A 24,049-nucleotide genomic window follows, 5' to 3' on the forward strand; every position below is an offset into this window, starting at 1 on the left:
TGATTATTATAATCAAATAAAATGTTATCAGTGACTAAGAATTAAGTAATTACGTAACGAAGAAATCACTTCGAACCTGCAACTTCTTATAGAAAAAAGAAAAAAATAAATAAACGTTAAATCATTTAAAGAAAATTTCTCCGTGGTTGATATATTAGCGTGTAACTGATGGCTTGTTACATTTATTTTTAGTCGCGATTACTCATTTATATGATTTTGAGTGGTTATCATGATGTATCATGAAGACCGGGCGTCGGGACTTAATACGGAAATGCGCATTTGGAACATGTGAATTGCTGGATAGGTAGCTTCGAAACTACATTGGACTCGGTTATTGACTCACATACATAGTTTACTTTGTCTGATTGAAGGGTCAGGGCCATGACGTAGTTTGAATTGTCTAGGAAATAATAATGTGTAACTGTTTTTAATTTTTAATTAATATCAATTTAGAAATTATTATTTTCTGAAAAGATGGCACGGTAGATTTACTAATCTATTATAACACTAAATGCTAATTAGTCGGCTGTTTTATAATTGGTTGCCACTAACCAATGATCATTCAGATTAAAATCAATGTAACTAATCCGATAGACTTTATTTTTATGCGGTTAGACAGGGTTTTTTATTAGGCTAACTAATTCAAGCTACAGATTTATTTATCACGCATTCGGAAATGTACTTTAGAAAAAAATACTATTCACATTTTGCTAAATATCACGCATATTGTAGTTAATATCAAGCATGATTTTTGACTCTCAACAATAGGAACAGATATATATGTAATTCAGCTACCTAATGGGAAATGGTAACTGGTAATGTAAGAAATTAATTCCACATATGGTCAACGGTTCGCCTCCAAACCGCTGCCAAACATGTGGACTAAGATTTTAGGTATATACTATCTGCATGTTTTTTCACTTTCTTCCGTACAACCGTAAGACAGAAATACGAATACAGTTTGGTATTGGAAAAATGGATGATGAGTATAATCTTACTACTTTGACGGACTTGTAGAGAGACCTACCACTAAGCCTCATAAGAAATGATCGAAAAGTCGGCGCCACGGTATACTTTCATGCCATTGCCAATAACAACTGTGGAAAGTTTCAACTCTGCCAAGGTTTCACGGTGCGTATACGCATAGAATACGAACATAAACAAGCAGTAATATAAGAATAGGTTACCCAGACTTCAACTATATATTAATAATTTCGTGTAGGTCTACGATAGACCCGATCGAAATCTTTTTACAATAATTGATCGTTAAAATGATTTTTTTTGAGAGGATATGAGATTTAAAGACAGTTTGACGGGCGGCCATGTTTGAAGTTTTCGGGTGCGTCCAGAAAGTGTATTTCAAATAATAATTTTCTTACAGAAGTACGGTAGTTTATTCATATTTGTTTTATCTATTTTATCTGAGGGGGAGCCAGGTTTTTATCTAGTTATAAAATATATTTTTTGCATTTGGATTATATTGAATATAATAAGTATAACGTTCAGGAATTGCCAAATTGAAATTCTTCATTCTGTCGACCCACATGCTATGAACCTTTAATTAGACATTGTACCGTTTCAATGTAGCATGCACATTGCACTGTTACGTAACGTTCTCTTATTAGATGCATTTATATCATTACACTTGAGATTTTGCTTTATTTGATCCCAGTAAGTCATCGTAAGTCAAATCCGATCACAAAAGCCCGTATTGATTGATTTTCTTATGTAAGTACTGTAACCAACAATGGTTTTTTTTTTAAATAAACCACCGTTCAAATATATTTTACTACAGCGGTAAATTTTTTGAAGGCGTAAACGGCGTTTGCCCCTATGGACAGGTTACATCGATAAATCTTGTATTTTTATTCTGTTGAGTTAATTAAATAATCGTGTAGGATGAAATTAATAAACTTATAAAACAATTAACAAATGAGTTTATTTTATTAAAATTTGTAAATAATTTATTGTTTCATATCTAATAATTCATCATTATTTTGAAAAAGGAGTTATTTGAAATGTTACATAATTGATGTATATTTCTTGAAAATATTAACACGAACTCCAGTTTCATTTGTATATTTTACGAACCATGTAAAAAAAGCTTTAAAAAATATGAAAAAATAGGTTATATTTATGCTAGGCGCAAAATATAAACACATTTTTTTTAAATCAAGAAATATCATCGTCAGCCAATAATCCATTGCAGTAACCATAAAAAAATCATTTACTCTGAACGCTATCGACTGCTTAGAGTTTTTAAATTATTTCTATACATTATTTCTTCAATTTACTACAGATACAAAATAATACAAGTAATCAATTTCCCAATTCAACTTGATTGATCAATGAAAGGCGATATTTTACGTGACGAAGAATAAGTTATACGGTATAAAATCTTTACCTTAATCGCTTTTCCAGAAAATCTTTAAATCCTCCGATTTCTGTGGTTTACCAATAATGTTATTAAATTCTAGTAAACGTCATACATAAGAAAAACATAATTTTTTTTCTCACCGTATTCTAGAAACTCATGATCTTTTCATCATAAGGCTTAGATTGGTTTGATATTTAAAAAAAAACATTGTTTTTTATTTTATGACTCAGGGAGCTCTGGATATTATTCAGAATTTACACGATAGGTATTATCTACTACCTAATGTTATATATAGTCTTAAACATTAATATATTATTTTGTTTGGATTCTCGTGAAGGATGATTTTGGTTTATATGTGTAGATTTAAAAATAAATAAATATTATCAGCAGAATAAAGAATCAAGGATTTCGATATAGACACATATAAGCATACATAATATGGTACATTTGCAATGAGATTGATATGCTGATATTATTACTATGTATGGGTTAATTAAAATAAAGAACTTTGCAAGCCTCTGCTCGCAGAATAATCATGCTATTTTTACTACTGAACCAAAATATTGGTTCTTAAAGCCTTCATAAGTCCAGTGATTGAGTATTTTCATCTCTCATACAATCTTCCTCTATCAATCATTTCGTATTTTTATTTGTGTTATTTTCTTTACAGTACGGTAGTATATGCTTTTAATGAACATATGTACATATATATACAATGTACTTATATATGAATATTATTTCATTAAAACGGCTATGAATAAATTTACGTATATCGTATGTAAAAATATGAAAGTCACTAATGCCTATTGAACTCAGGAAATCAATAGCATTTGAAAAATATTCTAAAATATAATTTGTTTGATGAAAAGAATAACAATTGAATATAAAATTTATTTTTGAATATTACCAACTACCGTTATTATAAATGTTTTGTTATAGATTCTTCTGAAACAATACAGACATTTGTAGTAATTCATTTCCAAGAGCTTTCGACGTAGTCGACGAAAATAAAATATGATTGGAATTTTTTTCTGCGCGCTACGAACTTATATTTCTATGTCGTTTTGTGATGGTGTGGATATCCGCGAATAACAGATTCAATAAAATATTTATATTAACGAAAATGATTACGCGTGGGTCATGTGTGAGAGTATGTGCATTATGGACCGCGGCGTGGGCTGCTTCTTCTCTCTGTTCGTCCAAAAACGCGAGCGCCCTTGAGCGCCCGCTCCAGCTGTTTACTCGACTGTCGTCTAGCACTTAACGCTGTCGATATTGGTTATTTTTGCACGATACAACATCAAGAAAGCATTCACTCTACATAGATACGTTAATTATATATAAGCTACATAAGATATTACGTCGTTACCAAAACATATTTATATTTATGTTATACTAGAGACCCGATCAAGCTTCTCACGATTGTAAGTATCAGCAGATACTAACTAATCTACAGAATGTCTAACTATGTTCACAGTTTCTCTGTCATTCTCTATACATTATACATGTAAACTTTCCTCTTCAATCAATCTATCTGTTAAAAAAGATCGCATCAAAATCCGTTTAAGCAAACATAGAGACAGACAGCGGTAAGCGAATTTGTTTTATACTGTGTGATATGAATGATATTAATATGTAGACACTTATAAAGTTTTATATAAAAATAAACCATTTATAGGTTTATTTTGAACATTTGAAGTGGAAGTTTTTTTTAATAAACGATTAAGTTACAGACTAATATAAATATTTTGTATTCTCATGATAAATGTATTATTCATTGACTTGTTTATAACTTACTTTTATTGCGCAAAAGGCTCACAATATATTTTAAGTGAATATCTTTAAATGTTATTTTTATATAAGTCTTATTATATATTAATTCTATAGAAATTCATATCGTAATATCAAAGATTTATCTACCTTAAGTTCGGGATTGATGTGAAAACTCTTTTTGCTGCTATAAATAGCTGGTATTTAATTTATTGATACTAGATTAATAATAATTTAATCAATTAACATCAGGGTTAATCCTACGCCTACGGCACATCAATATATTATCTATTTATAACAATAACCACAACACGATTAGCATTATAAATAGATAGATTCAAAAGAAACACTATAACAATAGTTTAGGATACTTACATTATGTTTTTTTAGAATGTTTGTGTTTTGTTACAAAATAAAGAAAATATTTATGTGTAATTAATAAAATGAAATATCAGTTTGGATTTCTATCTCAAGTATTGGTTACGAAAAAAATCAATAATAAAGTTCCTTCAATCAGTTTATAATTTATTTTTAATAATTTGTAGTATTTTTGGAATATATACTTCGTATATAGTTAGTAACAAAAGTAGGCGCAAACTAAAAGTCGAATGCCACAAGCTATTGTTTTATCAGCAGTCGTACATATACAATGATAATTATATGTTTGTAGGAGCTCCTTAATTACAAACTGACGCGGACTTTGGATAATTGTGTAGTTAAAACATGAGATAGTAAAAAAACAATAAAACAATCGAACAGATAACTAAATCTAAAAGCTAAAAGCTAAGAGCTTTTATTGTTTAACACGGTTTAGTTTAATAAAATACCACATCGACACAATTACCTACTAAGAAAATTTAGATACATAATTGTATTTTAAAATACTTTATAAGTTAAAGCAATAACGAAATAAAGCAAAATGTATGGATATATAATATTTTTTATGACATCATTGAACAATTAATTGATTTAAATAAGGAATGTAAAATAATTAATTCTAGTCTATCATACGTACAGAGTGTCGTTGTTACTTACAATTTTCTTATTACCAACGACAAATGATGTATAAAACTCTATAAAAAAATACTTTATTTTTCTCAGTTTAAACGCAAAATATAATTTTAATGGTTGCTCGTATTTCTTGACTCCTTAAAGATAAGATTTTAGCAATCGATAAAGATATATCAGCAAGAGACTGTGGTCGACGATTCTCATCGGGCATTGTAAAAGAAAAACGCAAGAATTCAACATTTTATCCATTTATGGCGCGTGAGTAGTGACACAGGCGGTTTATGGTTACCGCGCAGGAGCAAGTGACGTTAATTAGGTACTACATTTACGGCGAGTTCCCACTGCGCTTCCACTTAATAAATACCGATCATTACTTGTACACACAACATTAAAAGCTCTTTAACTTGAAACGCTAACCTTTAATATGAGTATTTATATGCGAAATGTTTATTTAGCCAATAAATGGTATGCCGGCCGTGCCGCAGCGACTGATTTTGTTTTTCCATTCATGGATGTAAGTGTATAAATGTATTATAAGACTTCCATCTATTGATGCTTAGCGTTCAATATCATAATTCTTATCATTATTATTAATGTAACAGTTATTAAACTCGAGTGAACATTAATTGCTAATGGCGATCAATTTGCAAAATAATAATTGTATTTGGATAAACATACTAAAGAAAATATAATTTGTAAGACATGGATAAAGTAAATGTATCATTTATCACAATAATCTGAAATAGCGAGAAATTAAGAATAACTTTTATTAACGTAATTAATGATTATTTGAAATGGTGAAACATTATATTGTTACGAAATGTTTTTAAAATGGGAATACCTTTATTAAAATTGATGTTAGTATTCGTTTCATATCATATCGAGCCGTTGACCCTTGGCACTGATATCACCAAAACTAAGAATTCAAACATGTTGTTATAACCTTATAACTTTAATTACCGTTACACAACGCTCCATTAATATAATAAAGAAAGCCGACCTTCGTGTTATATATTACGAATTTAATTAAAACTTGTATAATTATTATTGCTGTACATAGATGTCAAAAATATATAGCAAAAAGGATTACTGTACAAGTTAATTTCATCTCGAAAAAGTTTTAGTGGGATGTTGGCAGTGATATATTGCCTGATATATCTCCGGTCTGATGCCATAGAACTAAGAGACCGAGGGAATAACGCACACCTTTGTAGAATGTAAACTATGATAATTATTATATCCAGCGCAGTTGGCTTGGCTTTGAAATTTGCCGCCGTGGCCAAAATATAACACGAGTACGTACATATAATAAAACATTGTAATCGTTATGGAATATAATGACATCAATGAATTAAGATAGAGCTCCATTATCTTGCTTATTTTGGGAAACGAGCAATTATTACCATAATTTGGTCGCCATATAAATATATTTTCGCATTTGATCCGTTAATTAAATTGATACATATATCTAGTGTATGAATTGAGTCTAATAATATTTATCGCGCAAACTCAATTAATTGAATAACGATATAAGCAAATACCCAATAATAATTAGTTGGGTAATCTTTGTCGCGAAAGAGCTAATTATCTTATTAAGTATATTTGTTTGTTTCGGCCAATGAATAACTTTAGTTTCTTTTAGGGGGACAATATTTATACTGATATAGAATATAGGTACGTCCTAAGAAGCCATGTATTTGTAATTTAGTATTTTTTTTTTAATTCACCACTATAATAACAATGTTTTTTTATTATTAGGTATATTGTGTGATTTCGTCCTCTACCATGTAAAGATAATAAAAATTAATTTATAATATATAATAAAAAAAATATTTATCTATTTTAATGAATACTACAATCACTGGAAAAGTGTTACATATATATATATTTATCGTTACTGAATGGAACGATTAGTCATAATACAATTGTTACATAGCAATTGTTGTTCTAGAATTTTAGTATATTACACAATATTAACTTTAGGTATGAAAATTATAAACTTGAAAGTTTGCGAGTCATAATGTGACGTGAGAGACATAGCCCAATGCCAGTGGAAGTAGGAAAAATGTTAAATAGACTTTTATTTCATGCTATGTCCTAATAATTCAACTATTTTGTGCATTCCTAAGAGTTTATGACTATTATATCTTTATTAATAATATAATACTAACTAATTATATTCACTTAAATTTTACTTCCAAAAATTCCGATAACATTTTGAACGCGTTCAAAACGACATTTTTTCGCAAATCCATCGTGAATATCAAGCTCTCAATCAATGATACCGCGTCGATTTGCTGTCAAATGTTGTATTTGGTTATGTTAGGAAGAGACTATCTACGCTCTATTATAGAATAGATAGTTTATTTATTTATAATTTGGCGTAGATATTTATATTTTGAAATATATTTTGTATTTTTTATATCATTAAAGAAGCAGTGTGTGTCGAGCTCTATGACATATTTTGCTTAATAAATAAGTGGACATTCCCCACGTGCCCGCCGGTTGGGACCCCTCGGTCCATGTCCGGTGTCTGCGCGTCACTTCGCTATCACTTGATTTATATTTTCGATAACATTCACGCGCTTTATTATTCATGTACGAATAAAATTACGGGTAAAATATATTTTTTATTACATGTTTTAATGTTTAATATTTAAATTAAGAAAGCATTATTTATATAATATTAGCTTGAAATTCACGATTTATTATAATTATAAATTATCGAAGTGTTTATAATTATAAGTTACGATACGAACATATTACACACATTTAAGAATTACTAGAACGATATGATATATTTGACTACGACGGTACATTTAAATTAACACAATATTAGTCGTTTCGTTTATAAATCTCTCGTTAATTGCTAGCTTTCAAACGTTGTTAAACGTCAAAATATAAATCATACAACAGTTACAGAGAAAACATTATTCCCTGTGATTGGGTTACAAGAAAATCTTATCATATGATCAATTAATAAACAGACAAGGTGGTCCGACCGTAAATAATTAAAGACAGATCGGCATTTCTAAATTAATGGTTTTCGTTGAGTTAAACATACAGCGGCTCATATTTATTTGCATTTGACTTCGACTGAGAATTCTGTGGTGAGATGGGCGGGCGGGGACCCGTCAGATAGCGGGGTCACGTTCCGAGATAAAACGGGAGATAACGCGGACATCTTCACTATACGATTGTCTTTACGCGGTTCTGAGACTTATTATTAAAAGGGTGCATTCACTGCTTTTTGATAGTTGTCAGTGTAAGTTCTTTACCAAAGAACAACCGCCTACTAAGTTATTAAAGCTATAAATTCGCCAAAACAAAAAACTGGCTATGTATTGTATATTATGTACATTCATAGTAACATCACTTAACAGACAAGGCACTTTAATAAAATCTGTGATTATAATCATTGTAAGTGCACAAGAAGTAAGGATATACTTATAACGTCATGATTCCTTAGCAAAGTCAATAAGAAGGATTACTTGGGGCAAGGTATCCGTTGCTATAACAAAATTCTACAAAGATTTTTAACTTTGCTGTTTTATAAATTTTAATATTTTATTTTTATGGAATAGGTTAGCGGACGAGCATATGGACTACCTGATGGTAAGTGATCACCATCACCCATAGACAATGACGCTGTACGTCAATGCGCACACCAACCTTGGGAACTAAGATGCTATATCTATTGTGCCTGTAGTTACACTGGCTCACTCACCCTTCAAACCGGAACACAGCAATGCTGCGTACTGTTGTTTAACGGTAGAATATCTGATGAGTGGGTGGTACACCTAACCAGGCAGGCTTGCACAAAGCCCTACCACCAAGTAAAAAATATATTGATAAATAAGGCATACTATTCAATAAAGATTACACAGACGATAAAAAAGCATGGAATTAATACTTGTTGACTTCCAGACAGGATATATATATGTAATTGTAATTAATTAACATGACTGTATTAGTAAATGTTAAAATAGAGTTACTTGTTACTTTCTTACCGGTTCTTCTCGGTAGAATCTACTCTCTGAACCGGTAGTAGCTTCACTTAATATAGTTGTCATTTTGACTCTTTTATACATGTGCATTGTGCTCCTAATATGTTTTATTGTTAGAAAATGTTACTCGATGGAAAAGCTCTACTCGTTTTTATGCAAATTAGATAATTCTCGTGCCTCATAATTTTCATACAAAAAAGTAAAATATGTAAAAAAAAAATTGATCTTGTAAAATGTGATAAGAATATTCTAAATTTATTAATAAATATTTATGATAGTTATAAATAGTTATTTCTTATCTAAACATGCTACATGGGTTTTTATTCACTGACACGACATCAATAAAAGCCAAAACCGTGTAGGCCCACGGTTCCGTAATCCACACCAAGATAATACAGTATAATAAGCCGATTTATCATATTGCTAGTATCGAAACAGGTATGTATAAAGAAATAAGCGGTGGTTTTCTCGTTGACACTGAAATGCAAAGAATTATGAATTATCTTAACCCTGAGGTCAATGATTTATTATAAAAAGGAATCGTCTTCGATATGAGATTAAGATAATGTAAGATAAAACATCGCTGACATTTAAATCTCACTTCCAGTTTTTAAGCGTCAAAGGTGTGACGAACGTGTTAATTATGTTGTCATTTGCTCATCCGCAGTAATAAATAGTTTGTAATGAGGATGACTTATCAATTAAAAGTCACTAATTAAACACTTTTATAAATAAATAAAGTCTTTTCTTTCTTGTTTTGTTCGGCATTATAACATTTCTACTTTAGTTAAAGCCACGTTTAAAGAATACTTGTTGCTAACACAACGATTTTTTTTATTATAATGTAAACGTTTAAGGTTGAATATTTGAATAAAAACTATTTTTGCATTTGCTTTTAAACATGATAACACTAAAACCAACTTTATAAATATTTATTTACCATAAATACGTATGCTGTGTATAATCTGTAATTTATATCAAAATGTTTAACTCCGAGAAATGATAATTGAATCATTATTAGCTAGTTCGACCGCCTTGTGATCGTCGTTGAACATGGTTTATAGCTCCATCTTCCGATAATTTATGAATGGGTTGGACTGTTATTAATAGTTTTAAAAAACATTTAATTATATGGACATAAAACTTGCCTATTTTTACACTTCGTGATTTATAACGCCAGTTTTTATTTATACGCGTCGAGCTCCCATATCGAATTACATAGAAAAATGTACAAAAGTAATAAATTTCATACTGATAATAATTTTATAAGAAATTAATTTACATATTAACAATATATATTGAACTAAAATACATTATAAATCGGAGGAAAGACAAATGAGAGCGCTAATATAGACAGCAATATTAGGGGGGCGGGAGCATCGCAAGGCTGCCTGTCTAGGTACTTCATTAATAATATATTCTACCACCAGCAATACTTTGAATTGTTGTGTTCCGGTTGTAAGTGTGAGTGAGCCAGTGTCGCTACAGGCTCTAGGTCGCTCCGTTCCCAAGTTTGATAGAGCATTGGTTACGAAAGAAATGGTTACGATTTCACACGGCAGCAATATCTATAGCCTGTGATGACCACTTACCATATAGTAAGACCCATTCGAACGTCCGAAAAACGGTGACTTTATTCAAATATGTGATCTTTTTTGCAATGTTATAATATTTCACAATATTAAAGCTTAAAATATAAATGTTTTCCTCCTAACATATATGTACCTATAGTCACAACCATGTTAAAATTTTTAGAAAAAATTATATTCCGTTTCAACAATCTAACATGCAATAAAAAATATAATAAAACGTTTCGATTAGTTCTTTTTTTAAGTAAACGGTCACAAAAATAACCAGTATTATTATAAAATTCGTTTAGAATTCATTTAAAATTAACATTTGCAAATGGTGGTGGTTAACTGATTAGAATGGTATTGAACCAGTTCGGAACCGTAATATTAAAAACTTGTCGATCCGGGGAATTATAACACATGTCATTACTTAGTGTACAATATCATTATTTCTGTAAAAGCAAGTCCAGAAAAAAGCTTTTAAGTTAGTACGTCATCACCGTTGGATGACTTAAAATTACCTGCATAAAAACCTTTTATCAGACAGATTAGTATTACCGTTAAGCTTCGATTAAAAAACAATCCAGTTTCTTAAACACGATAATGTGTAGCAAGAATTTGTTTTGTTTATCATTAACGAACATTTTTATATGGCAAGTGCTCACCACCCATATATACAGGCGCTGTAAGAAATATTTACCATTTCTTAAATACCCCATGAGCCATTAACCTAGGCATTTAGGATGACATGCTTGTGGCAGTATTTACAGTCTAAGTCACCCTTCCAATCAGAACACAACAATACTAAGTAAAGATGTTTGGCGGCAAAATAACCTGTGTGGGTAGTACCTGTTCAAGTAAATTATTTATTTTGCTATTAGAAATCGTATTGTCTGTCAAACGTAAGCTATAAGATATGTTATATAAGCTATGAGAATAAAACCAATACATAAAACATGATTTTTTCTATGATCCAATATGTCGATCAATCACGTAATAATATAAGATTGTAGAAAGGCAGTCTTACCGTATATGGGTACCTTAACGCGACGCGACAAAAAATTACAGCTGGCATAAACCCAACGCTCACAAACATGGCATTATAGTTAGACATTATGCCAATGACCTTAGAAGTGTGTTTAATATTAAATCAGATAAGCACGAGGAAATAAAGAACGAAGGATCATTTTGAACCCATTAAAAACACAATGTATTATTGTTATTTATTTCCATTGAAAAAATGAATTACTGGTTGTCAGTAAATACATATAAGATTCGAAAAGTACCTAATCTACAAATGTAACAATTTTTAAGTTCACGTGAACAATCATATCACATAATGTCGAACGGCTCGAGAATTTTATTAAAAGTATATAAGGAAGTAAAATCGTAAAAAACACGTCCGTAAAGACAAAGTCTTGTTATTTACTCGTAAAAAATAATGTTACTTTACAATCCAAATGTGGCAACTTTAAGACTATAAATTTATTTACATTCAAAGAGCACCGCAAACAGATCGCATCACGCGCTGCAAGTTAGTGGTCAATAAATAATTCTAAATCGTGCTTTGACTGCACTCAATGATAATAATACTCGTAGTTAGCAACGCTGACCCATGATATTATATTTCGGTTTTGCTAGCTTTCGTTACCGCGTCCTACGCTTTCATAGGCCTCTAAGAAAGTTTGACTCTTAAGACCATTGCATTGACCCTCATTGTGTAGCAGTGTTTTGGAAAACTTTCAATTACAGCGTGTTTTTAAATTGATAAATAGGCATCATAATTATCTTAAGATATCTCGTATAAAATAGCCTTTAGAACTAACTCTCATTCATTGCACTTTTGTTGAACGGCTACAACACAAAATACAATAAGAATAAAGCACGTTTTAAAAGTTTAATGTATCAATAAAACGTTTTGTAATAGGTACTCTGAATATATCATTTGCATTAAATGTGAACATTCAAAATTTTATTACAGGCCTCGCTGTATGGACAAAAACATTCACGTTACAACACCGAGGCGTATGTTTAAGCAATTGATTCGATTCTTATCAAATATATACTGTTTGACTCTGAAGAAATACATGACCGATTATAACATAAGAAATATTGTACGAGCAGTAAATGTGTAACATAAATTTAATGCTCATAAAGCATGAGTATACAAACTTATTTTATTTTATATATATTTGGTCGTTATCATTCTAATATTATTATTAATGCAAGAGCTTTCGTTTTGATGTTACTCAACCACATTCAATGTTTAGAAATGTTTTCGTTAATTTTATGAACAATGCATCCATAGATCAAATGCTCTATATCTTACGTACCTACTTATATTTACAAGTATTGAGAAAAAATAGTAGGTACTGCGTAATTACCGTAAACAATAAAAAATATTCCAATTATAAGTACCTAGGTACAGTGCTTTTATTATTAAAATTCTTGATTGGCTGAACATTATAGGCGTACAGTTCAATATTTTTTTAATTATTAGCTACGCAACGGATGAGAATGATTGTAGCTCAATGGATTAAGTTTTCAGATTATTAATCTAACATTTGCCGAGTCTACGAAGTCGATAGCGAAGTGAAATATAATACATTTTTAAAATCTATTTTTAGGCTTTAATCAGCTTAAAAAATCCAACAAAGTTGGTTTAAAAAGTCGTATCTGTTCGTTAATTTTGTGTAATGCCAGGATATACACGAATTGAGTTACGGTATAATTTAATTGAAATAACAAAAATATATATAAATATTATTAATATCGGTTGCTATGTATTAAATCAATTGTTTTAGATTGGTATTATTCCTATAAAATATTACTTCGTACGTTACATCAAATTATGCTCGATGATTATTACCTATGCCGAAGTGTCAAGCGTGATGTGGTAAATTATAGACTACATAAATATATTATTTGCTATGAAAATTAAAAATAAGTAACAATATAAAGTTTATTAATAGGAAATTGTATTTCCGAGGCAAAAAATGTTTGCTACTGTTGATTTTGTTAAAATGGACTGAAGACAAATACAATACAATTGTATCAAAATAAAGCTGCTGCCTGCTATATCACTGTAGGCAATGTCCATGCAAATGTAGCATCCTTTTAATATTTTATAAGAGCAAATATTGTTTCTTTGTATTTTCGGATTTACGAAATGAAATGATGCATTCATATTATTATGGTTTAAGCGATTGATCAATTGACGAGTTGTATGAAACAGTAATTTTTTAATGCTATTATATGATTGCGATTTTTTATAGGTTAATTTAAACATATAATTGGATCAAACCCTAATGTTCTAACATTACAGCTTTAATAGCTATCCGTGTAATGTTAGAATACATAATTTTTTTATTTACGTTTTATTGCACCATTATCAGTTTCTATAGCAACAACTTCTTCTTTCAATTAAAGATTGTAAATCCATCACCATGCTTCAAGTACTTAAATTCTTACACTAATCGACCTATTTTTTTTAATTTGTAAAACAGGTTAAATACTTATTTACGTTAATAAATAGAAGGTAAAACCTGAGGAAATGAGAAAAAATAATAAAGATTTAATATTATTAGCGTTTCTTTGATTCGTGTTAATTGAATTACGGATGCGATTAAACTGTTTAACACCCAGACACTGTTTGAATTTTAAGTAGACTTTGAATTATTTCCCGTATTAACGCTAATCAAATACCCACATAGATCCCACACTTTAAATAAACCGTGTTACTCTTTGTATTTCAAACTGGTTTTATGTTGCAAATTTGCAAACGTTAAAACATCTTTCCGTAAATTTAAAAATGGAACAGCTAAATACTCGTATTATTTTGCTTTCCCACAGATTTCTAATGATACGTCAATATTTATATTATAGGATACTTAAATGTGTAATGTATATTCCAATTATTGGTAAATATTATTAGTAAATAATCGTTAAACGGAATTTGGTAATTAATATTTTCTCAATTTATTTTTAAGACGTTATTGCACTGTAGTACGATATTTTTTTATTTTAAAATATTGTATTGAGTTTGTAAAAAAAAACGATCGAGCTTTTTGTACTATATTTGAACGTAGGTGTAACAATATAAATATTCATATTTACAATATAATGTTGGCTTAATATTTCCCTTAATATTGAATAATACGATTAGCAATTTCAAATTATTATACATACATATGTTTACTTTGGACACACCGTACAACGAGCAATTTCAGCGTTCCAATCTTAGTATTATAAAAAAAATAAAAAATATTTTTTATATAATATGTTAATAAAACAGACAAACACATTTTGTTTATGTATTCAACTAATTATTATCTTTGTTCCTATTTTGCTTGACAACAATTGCAATAAACGGTACGCTATCATTCGTTCTTACTCGTATGTATGTATATAAACATTTTATAAATGTAAAGAATGACAACGAGTAAAGTGAGTTTCAATAAAAGATTGTTTTTTATTTATATTAATTAAAATTTTCTTTATTCTTTACGCGATTATGGAACACACGGCGTTATGTAACTGGTAACATTGCTCGGGTATCTATCCAGAGACTTGCAAAAAGGCTTTCAAGAAGTTCTATCATCAATCGTCAACTAGAGACCTTAAAAAAGAATTACGAAAATATCTATATTAACTTTTTAAATCTTTTTATAAGAAGACTATAATATTAAGTTTTAGTTTTTCTCAGAATCGCCTTGTAATAGAGATAACTTGGATAACATTATTATATTACCTAATTAATTATGTCAGGCAATATTAAGGATTATATAATTTAGATTAAAATTTATTTCACATTAAATTTCATTTAAGGCATAAAACATGTACCTTAGGTATATAATTTTATATAAAATTATTTTTCAGTGTTTAGTTGTACATAGTTTTTAATAAATTTAATTTAGCGACGATTAAATTGCTAGCCCTATGGTAGAATTGGCCATTTAATTTATATAAATCACTTTTAAGCTTTCTAGAATCTATTATGACCTATATCTCGTCCGGTATCAATACACTGATCCATTCTATCTTAACACAGTAACACAAAATATTGCTTATTGGTGGTGAGTCGGCAGTTATTACCCCAGTACTAAAGACCTACGGTCGGTAGAATTTAAACTTTTGTACATATATAGGTTTCAAGCGCTAAGTTGTTCAACTACAATTTTTACCCTTATGGAGTTTAAATCTTTAATAGTTTATTTAATAAATTTCATAAATGGCAAATTAAATAAATGCGTTTGACCGCGATAACACAAAACGAACGACAAAGTTAGAATAAAAAGTATAATAACAAATAATCTAATTGACTAATGTTAAAAGAGTTTTGATTTTGTATTTTTTTTCAATTTTGTATGTTTAAATGTTCTCTTTTTAATTTTTTAATATAAAATAGACGTATGAGCCAAAAAATTCAATCCAATGATAGTAAGTCACTACCACCAGATATAGTAGCGCCGTAAAAAATATTAACTTGGGAGCTGAGACTTAAAGTTCCTTGTGAGTGCCCTTATTTGTAATGTTGCCATATTTATCAATATTCCTAGACAACATTGCTTGTGTTGAAGTTACTTTCATAATTACTCTAAAAATAAAAAATAAATAAGCTCAATTGTATACTATGCCACAGTTATTAAACCTCCAGGGAATGTACCTTTTGACAAAATATTTTATATTTGTTTACACATTGTTTATTTTTTTTTTTTAAACATTTAACTTCTTATATTATATTATTTCTTAGCCGGAGATATGAATGTAACACTGTACGTTGAGTATTTACATGTACATACCTATCGACCATTATCATTAGGAAAGAGGTGTATATATATTGTGCACCGTCATAACGTCACTGTGTACATGCATATTATGTATGTACATATATTTTCTATAACTAGATTTCTTGGTGTATTTTTCTAGAAATAAAAACTGAGTTTTTTTATATTTAAAATTAAACGTGACTTGCGTTGAATATGTAATAGTAATAGTTTATTTACTTCGTACCGATAGCCTTTATAAGCCAAAACAATCTGCTGCTGCAACCAGCACTATCAATTTTTTCCTATTAGTACTGTATCTTTGTATGTTTTTTAAAACATATTTTCAATGTTAATTATTATTATTATTACAAAGAGTAGCCTTAATTTACTCTAAATGTATAATATAAATATAAATAGGCATTTTAAAAATTTATTTTACAAGCCGAAATCAACTTTATCTAAAAGCAATTTAGGCTATATTGTATTTCAACATTAATATGACTTATGAAAAACTGAATTCCATGTATACAAAAGAAAATGATCTACCGATTTTTTTCAAAACGATTAAACCTTGTTCTCTTATTCATCTTGAAACATAATTATAAACAAAATAAAAATAAAAGAAGTACTTCTAAAACATAATCGCTTATGAATTGGCCATTTAGTCTACCGTATGTATAAACGAAACGTTTCATGAAGTGCGGGCTAATGAAGATTACTTTAAACACAAGCGCCTCAATGCTTTACAGTGGTTATGAGCTAGCGGACTAGCAAAAAAGCAATCCCAAGTATAAGCGTCCAGTAAACGGGCGACCGTTAAAGTTTGCCAAATACAATTTTATGATGTGACCCCAATGATGACCCCGAATGAATAAGATAGGCATGCGAATGATGTTGATTATCGATGATGACGTGTTTATGTGAGAAAAGGATTTAACATTAAACACAGTTATCTTGGCGTCATTTCAAATTGGGAGTTTCTATGGTGTATTCTATCTTCGGTGGGATGGTGGGTTCGATATGTACATCACCTTAAATTACTACCTAACACCCTCCTTAAATGTTTAAACGTACTCTACATATTTAAATAAGTAACTTCATATGTGTTTTGTCTATGTAATATCTTGATTAATTTCGTAATACTTGTATCACTATTTCATTTATATAATACTAATTGAGGTCAATGAAATAGAGTTTTGCACATACAATGAAATTATAATTATTAAAATATTTAAAAGAGCATTCAATGTATATATCGCACACCATAAATATATAATATCCTGTTTATATATTTCTTAAAACCATTTTATTAAAAAAAAATATCAGTCACAATTTTTTTTTATTAAAAATGCGATGTGTGTTTTAGTAAATAAACACATATACATTATAATATATATAAAGTATAAACCACACACAAATAAAGTATAAACCTCACAACCCTATAAATTGTAATACATGTTATGAGGGGCCGGATTCAATAGTTTTCCGACTTTTCACTGAACTTACCCTTCGCTTTCTATTCGGCCTCTCCGTGGATTGAACTTGATTTTTTTTCTTCATTTTTACACTTGTGATTCTCCTTTAAGTAAAACACATTGCAACACTTCTTTACAATTATCAAGTCATTTGATTTTCACTATTTGTCTTGAACTAATACTTTTGCTCTCTCAAAGTAATAGTTTAACGTTACACTTATCCAAAAACAACGAAAGTATAATAAGGATGAATTGAATCTGAAACTCGTGCGAGCACTTCACAATCACTATACTTTGTAGCTTTACGAATCCAGAAAATGAATCGCAGATGCATATTACGTCCGATTTATTGATTCCTTTTAAACACGCGTTTTCGCTGAAAAAGTTTGCGTACGCGGCGTAGTTCGTAGAGCGGGAAGCGTGAGGCGTCTCGCTGTAGTCCCACGCTGTTTCGGAGTGGGCATCCTTCGGCGATACTCCCGCCTCCGGGCACTACGCGCCACCGCGTCCCGCCGCACACCTCCCGCCTACTCCGAATTATTCAAATAGATCACTTTATTTACCCTTCACATCCTAATTGCTCTTCACAAATACGTTGGCTTGTTGATAGATTAAATTTACTTTGATTTTTTTTTGCAATTAATTATGCCAATAAACTATTTTTTTTATTCGTAAATATTTGTATTCATTCTTGGAAACTCTATGATGTCTATAAATACAATTTATTTTAATTAAATGTGCTTTAAAATGTTTCATTTTTATTTTAATTTAATTCAGATAACTTTAATCGTGTCACACAAAATAACTAACATTTTTTTTTAGTGTTTAAATATGTTATGCAAAATACTGTCGCCATTTTTAGTTAAGAGATAAATTCAATTCCTTATTTCGAGCGCATCTCTCGCAACTTGCCGTTAGACCTTTAGACGGAGATCTTGAAATCGAGTTTACGTATTAATATTGGCTTTAATGCAGGTCTCACTTAAGTGCTGTTAATGCTTTAATCACTAAAAGCTAATTGACATTAAGCAGGTAGCATGTGAGGAAACATAAGGACCGTTGGGCAATCTGTCTGTGGACTGGATACTCCTACCTACTCGAGTCGCTGTCCACTGTTTCGCGATTGGTATCCCTATCTATTAAACATGTTTTCGTGGATACCCCGTGTGAAAGTCGCCTACCGGTAATAAACTACGGCTAACATTGATGTTGCATACAAATTGTTCGTGCTTTTAGTATACTTTGAAGAGTAACTTATAAATGTTGTTACTTGCGTATGCATAATCGTGTATACTTTGACGTAATGTTTTATAACTTATAGTGTAGAATTACAAAGGTGACTGGACATGGACGAGATGCCTTTTCTTTGCCAATCTCTTGAGACCTTCAAACTTCAACAGCATTTTATATTTTTTTGGGTAAAAAACCAGTTTCGCTTAATTATTTTATAGATCTTTAACCGTTTATTACAAAGATTTGTTTCGTCGATGATTCTTATGGTATTATTTTTTTAATACGAAAATAAAATAATATTTATGTATGTCATATCACAAATCAGGATTATGCCACAGAACGGATCGTATTGAAATTTGTCATAATGTAGCTTGATCCCTGGATAAGGTATTGCGTAATGGCATACATTGTTCATGATTTATGGGGTAGGTTAGGTCTAAGTCTAGTAATAGATGTTATAAATATCATATTATTCCAACAGAAAATTGCGGATTAAATATCCCATTATTATCATTATTCCTTTTCAAATACTTATCAATAATATGGTTCTTATTATATTTGTGTAAGGATTAAAATGCAATGAATTTTTCACGCAGTTCCTTCCGCTTAAAAAGCCGGATGTAAGACGGAAGATCTAAAAGGATTCTCATTTCATCAAATTTAATTTCATTGTTGTTGTATCGTTAAGTGATCATTAATAACATTTCAATTAAACGTTTTGACGTTTTGTAAACAATTACTTTCTTAACTCGTGAAGTATCCGGTACATAATAATAAATATAGATTTCCTATCCTGAGGGGAAGTAGAGTATAATGAATATTTTGATACTCAAATGTGTTTAAAATTTACAGTAACGTCGTAGAATATGTCACAGTTATTAAAAATTTCGAAATTATAAGATGATGGATATCATTGGTGGAATTTTATGTTATAAATATTTACTGATATCGTTTGATTGGTTGAAAAGAGTGATGATGTGCCCTATAATGGTACGTCGATTAAAAATGCGTTGGGTTGTTTTCAACGGAGGCAGACAAAGAGTACCGATTTTATATAATTAATTTAAACCTGTATAATTAATACGTAACGCGTGAAGTACACTCCATGTTTATAAATTGGATTTATATAATAAAAGAAACTAAATTAATGACTTGCTTTGATAAAGGTTTTTGATGACATTTTCTTTGAAATATGGAAACTACAATTACCTAAGCGACGATAATCTTTGCAATATTTTATCGGGTAAGAAAGATTTTTATGAGAGATAAGTAAATAAAATTAAATAACGCTTCATAAAAGCCCGTACTAATCTAATTCACAGACTTCTATAATATATATTTTTGAGTACCTCTAAAGTAGCTCTAACTTTTATACGATATTTTATGAGCTGCCTTCTAAATTAGACTATACTTAATCTAAATATCATTATAACATATATTGTTGTCTGAAAGACTAATGTGAAAACTAATTATAGATTAAAGTTATTAAGATGATGTTGAATAAATTTAGAATTAATTACAATCTGGTCCCGAGTCAATTTTAGAACTATTTCTTAGACTTATCAGTATCGATTCGCCTGCCTTTCGAAAATAAGTAAATAAAAAAGTTCTTAGCATTCATTATCCTTATCATATTTATAATCTAAATAATAGCTTATTACATAAGGAATTAAGTACATGCAAATCATCGTTCAAAATCGACGCTCTGATTAGGATTGTGGTATATATTTGAAAGTACTATTTGTCTTATTTTGTGTTCATACTATTACCATCTACTTGTTTTATCGCGGCTCCGCTCGCTTAGTGCCAGTCACTCGATTAGTGATGTACTGATGTGACCGATATGGTCTTGGCGGTGGCCATTTTCTATTCCCCCACTTTCGTAGTCAGTAAGGACGACAATACACTTTGTTGGATTACTGCTAAAAGGTTATGATTCAGCGACCCTTTTTTGATTTAACCTGAAGTTTAACCCAGGACTTAATCTTATTATTGAGCAACGAGATATTTAATTATACACAATTCATAAATACTGGACCCCAATAGTATACGTAGTCTATTATGTCTATTAATGTAGAAAATATCTCACTTTCTAAAATCATGTAAAGCGTACAATTTTTTTACTGAAATGTCCTAAAGTTAATCTACCACGCGAACAGTCCCCACGATTTTTACTTTTATCACTTAATGCTATAATTAATCAATATAAATAAAAAGTAATTACATAAAAAGTCAGCCGCCCGTGTGCTTGCCCGGATTTGAATCCGTAAACTTCAGCTAACATGACTTGTGCTCGCAACTAGGGCATAATATCGTTAATAAATAATACTTGAAAAACATGAATAAATTAAATGTAACAGAGTTAAATTAATATTAATTTATGTAAGGATCAATTTTGTATACCATACAGCTGTTTGATTGAATGAAACGACGCCGATGATTTATTGATCAGTCGATATCTCGTAACAATATGAAAAATGAAGCAACTAATTACACTGTATTGTCTACAATATAAGTATCTATGGACCATGATTACGAGGAATATTTATGTGCTAACCAGACATGACTGTTAATTATTATATTCTAGTGCTGAATAACTAACAACAATTGTTCGTTTATTTTTTTTTATGTTATAGGTTGGCGAACGAGCATATGGGCCACCTGATGGTAAGTGGTCACCATCGACCATAGACAATGCCGCTCTAAGAAATATTAACCATCCCTTACAACGTCAATGCGCCACCAACCTTGGGAACTAAGATGTCATGTCCCTTGTGCCTGTAATACACCGGCTCACTTACCCTTCACACCGGAACACAACAGTACTGAGTACTATAGTTTGGCGGTAGAATAACTGATGAGTGGGTGGTACCTACCCAGACGGGCTTGCACAAAGCTCTACCATAAAGTAAATTATTTTAATTGTATTGTGACAAGTTACAGTGTATTCATTTTAATAAAGTCTTAATATCGTTTAGTAAAATATTAGCTTGTAAATTACATAAATTCGTGCTTCATAGACCGAATGATAAGAGTAAAATGTAATACTTATATCCAAAAGTACATAAAGTAAGTCAATTTAGTTTTCAGATTTTAATAATAATTTAGATCAAGTCAAGTCATCAAGAGCTTAGTTAAGATACATTATATATTATGATAGTCCACTTACATTTAAAATAAATGATAACAGACACTGAATAACTATTAACTACGTTTTAGTTAAATACCAAAAAATTATGAGATTCATCAAGTTCATCAAAGTTTTTTACTACCGTGACAACCAAGATGGTTTTCTCTCTCTCTTTTTATATGCTAAAGGATGACGTCACATTCTTGACGGAGTCATTTAGTTTTCGTTCTATAATAATATTATCACTTTTTATGTTAGAAGAAAAAATACTTATTGCATGTTTACTCGACAGATTGACAAGGAAAATTGCATTGACTGCAATATCCAGTGCCATTAATTATAATATACATGCATTATATCATTCACAGTAACATTTTTGATTAAGATTAAAACAAAGTGATTAATGAAGCAGCATTATATTAAAAAAGTTGATTAGCTGCGGATTCAAATCAGTTGACATCAAGCATCGATCAAATCAATATTATTTTGAAAGTTGATAGGTATTGTTGATTTGAAAGTAATTACAAACATTGAATGTTATGAAATTGATAACGAATTTGAAAGTTTTTATTATTAACATTTATCTGATTATTTATTTATATTAAAATTAACGTGCATTACATATTATTACAAATATACCTGAGGGCTGAAAATAATTAGAAAAGACGAAATTAATTAATATTTATATTTTCTGGGTTCGTACATATTGAATAATATTATACATTTTATCAATTTACTAGCTCATATTTAAAAGTATTTTGCCCGCACGTTAACTTTGAGAATGAAGTCTTCTCCGTCCTACGAGACATTGGCGAAATAATCTGTGTCCTGTAGGCACAACTAAAAGCCATTAAATTATGAATTAAATTAAAAATGAATGAATGGTTATGGAACATAAAAAAAGTAACAGATATAGATTAAAACGCAATTTCAGTTTATATATTTACTTCTGGGTATATCAAAATGGAGATCGATGAATTTTATATTACCCAATGGAAACGATTACAAATCCTGCAGACATAACTCAAACATTTCACGAATAGTAACTTGTCATTTGTTAGGAGCTGGCCTGAGGCTACACTGTGTATAAGTGTACCTTTTATTTTCGCCATAAATTTATTTAATGGTTACCAACGTCGCAGATACGAATGCTAGCAACCATTACCTGACTGTCAGTGGTTGAGAACGATTTGTTATTTAGTATTTATCGTCATAAAGACGAGTTATGTCGGGTATTTGTGTCAGAGACCCCGCGATATTACACAAACGTAAAGTATTTTGATTATGTATCACTTATCTTGATTATTTAAACTCTAAGGACTAGCGAAGAGAAAGTGAAAATTATTTAGAATATGTTATTTTGGGTAGACTTGTCAAGTTTTACGATTATATTTATTTATCTCTCAAAAAGTATCACTAAGCGTGAAATCGTTCTCTATATTTCCTTTAACCTCATGATAAAGTATCAACAGGGAAAGCTACTTAATATAGTGGACTTATAATACAGTTCTTTATGTAGTGTATAAATTGAAGTGCGTTTGGATATTGAAACGATTTGCGTCACATGTGGATCAGCTTTAGGAATATAATTTATATATAAGCACACGCGTACGTACACATACGATAAAAATGCAACACGTGAACATTTTAACTATGCTACCTTTCGACAATTATTCAACTTGATTTATGTGTTCTTTGATAGTATGC

General features: G+C 30.0%; 1 protein-coding gene across 2 annotated transcripts in view; it reads right to left on the reverse strand.

Moving 5' to 3' along the window:
• Positions 1-18,445, reverse strand: part of LOC124531252 (muscle, skeletal receptor tyrosine-protein kinase-like) — a 35,416-nt gene extending 16,971 nt beyond the window's left edge. For both annotated transcript variants that reach the window (XM_047105753.1, XM_047105752.1), the window contains exon 1: positions 18,011-18,445. In XM_047105753.1, coding sequence (XP_046961709.1) covers positions 18,011-18,064 — 54 coding nt within the window. In that variant the 5' untranslated portion in view covers positions 18,065-18,445. The remainder of the gene's footprint in view (positions 1-18,010) is intronic.
• Between the last annotated feature and the right edge of the window lie 5,604 nt (positions 18,446-24,049).

This window comes from Vanessa cardui, chromosome 7, assembly GCF_905220365.1.
Source record: "Vanessa cardui chromosome 7, ilVanCard2.1, whole genome shotgun sequence".
NCBI classification, from domain to species: domain Eukaryota; kingdom Metazoa; phylum Arthropoda; class Insecta; order Lepidoptera; family Nymphalidae; genus Vanessa; species Vanessa cardui.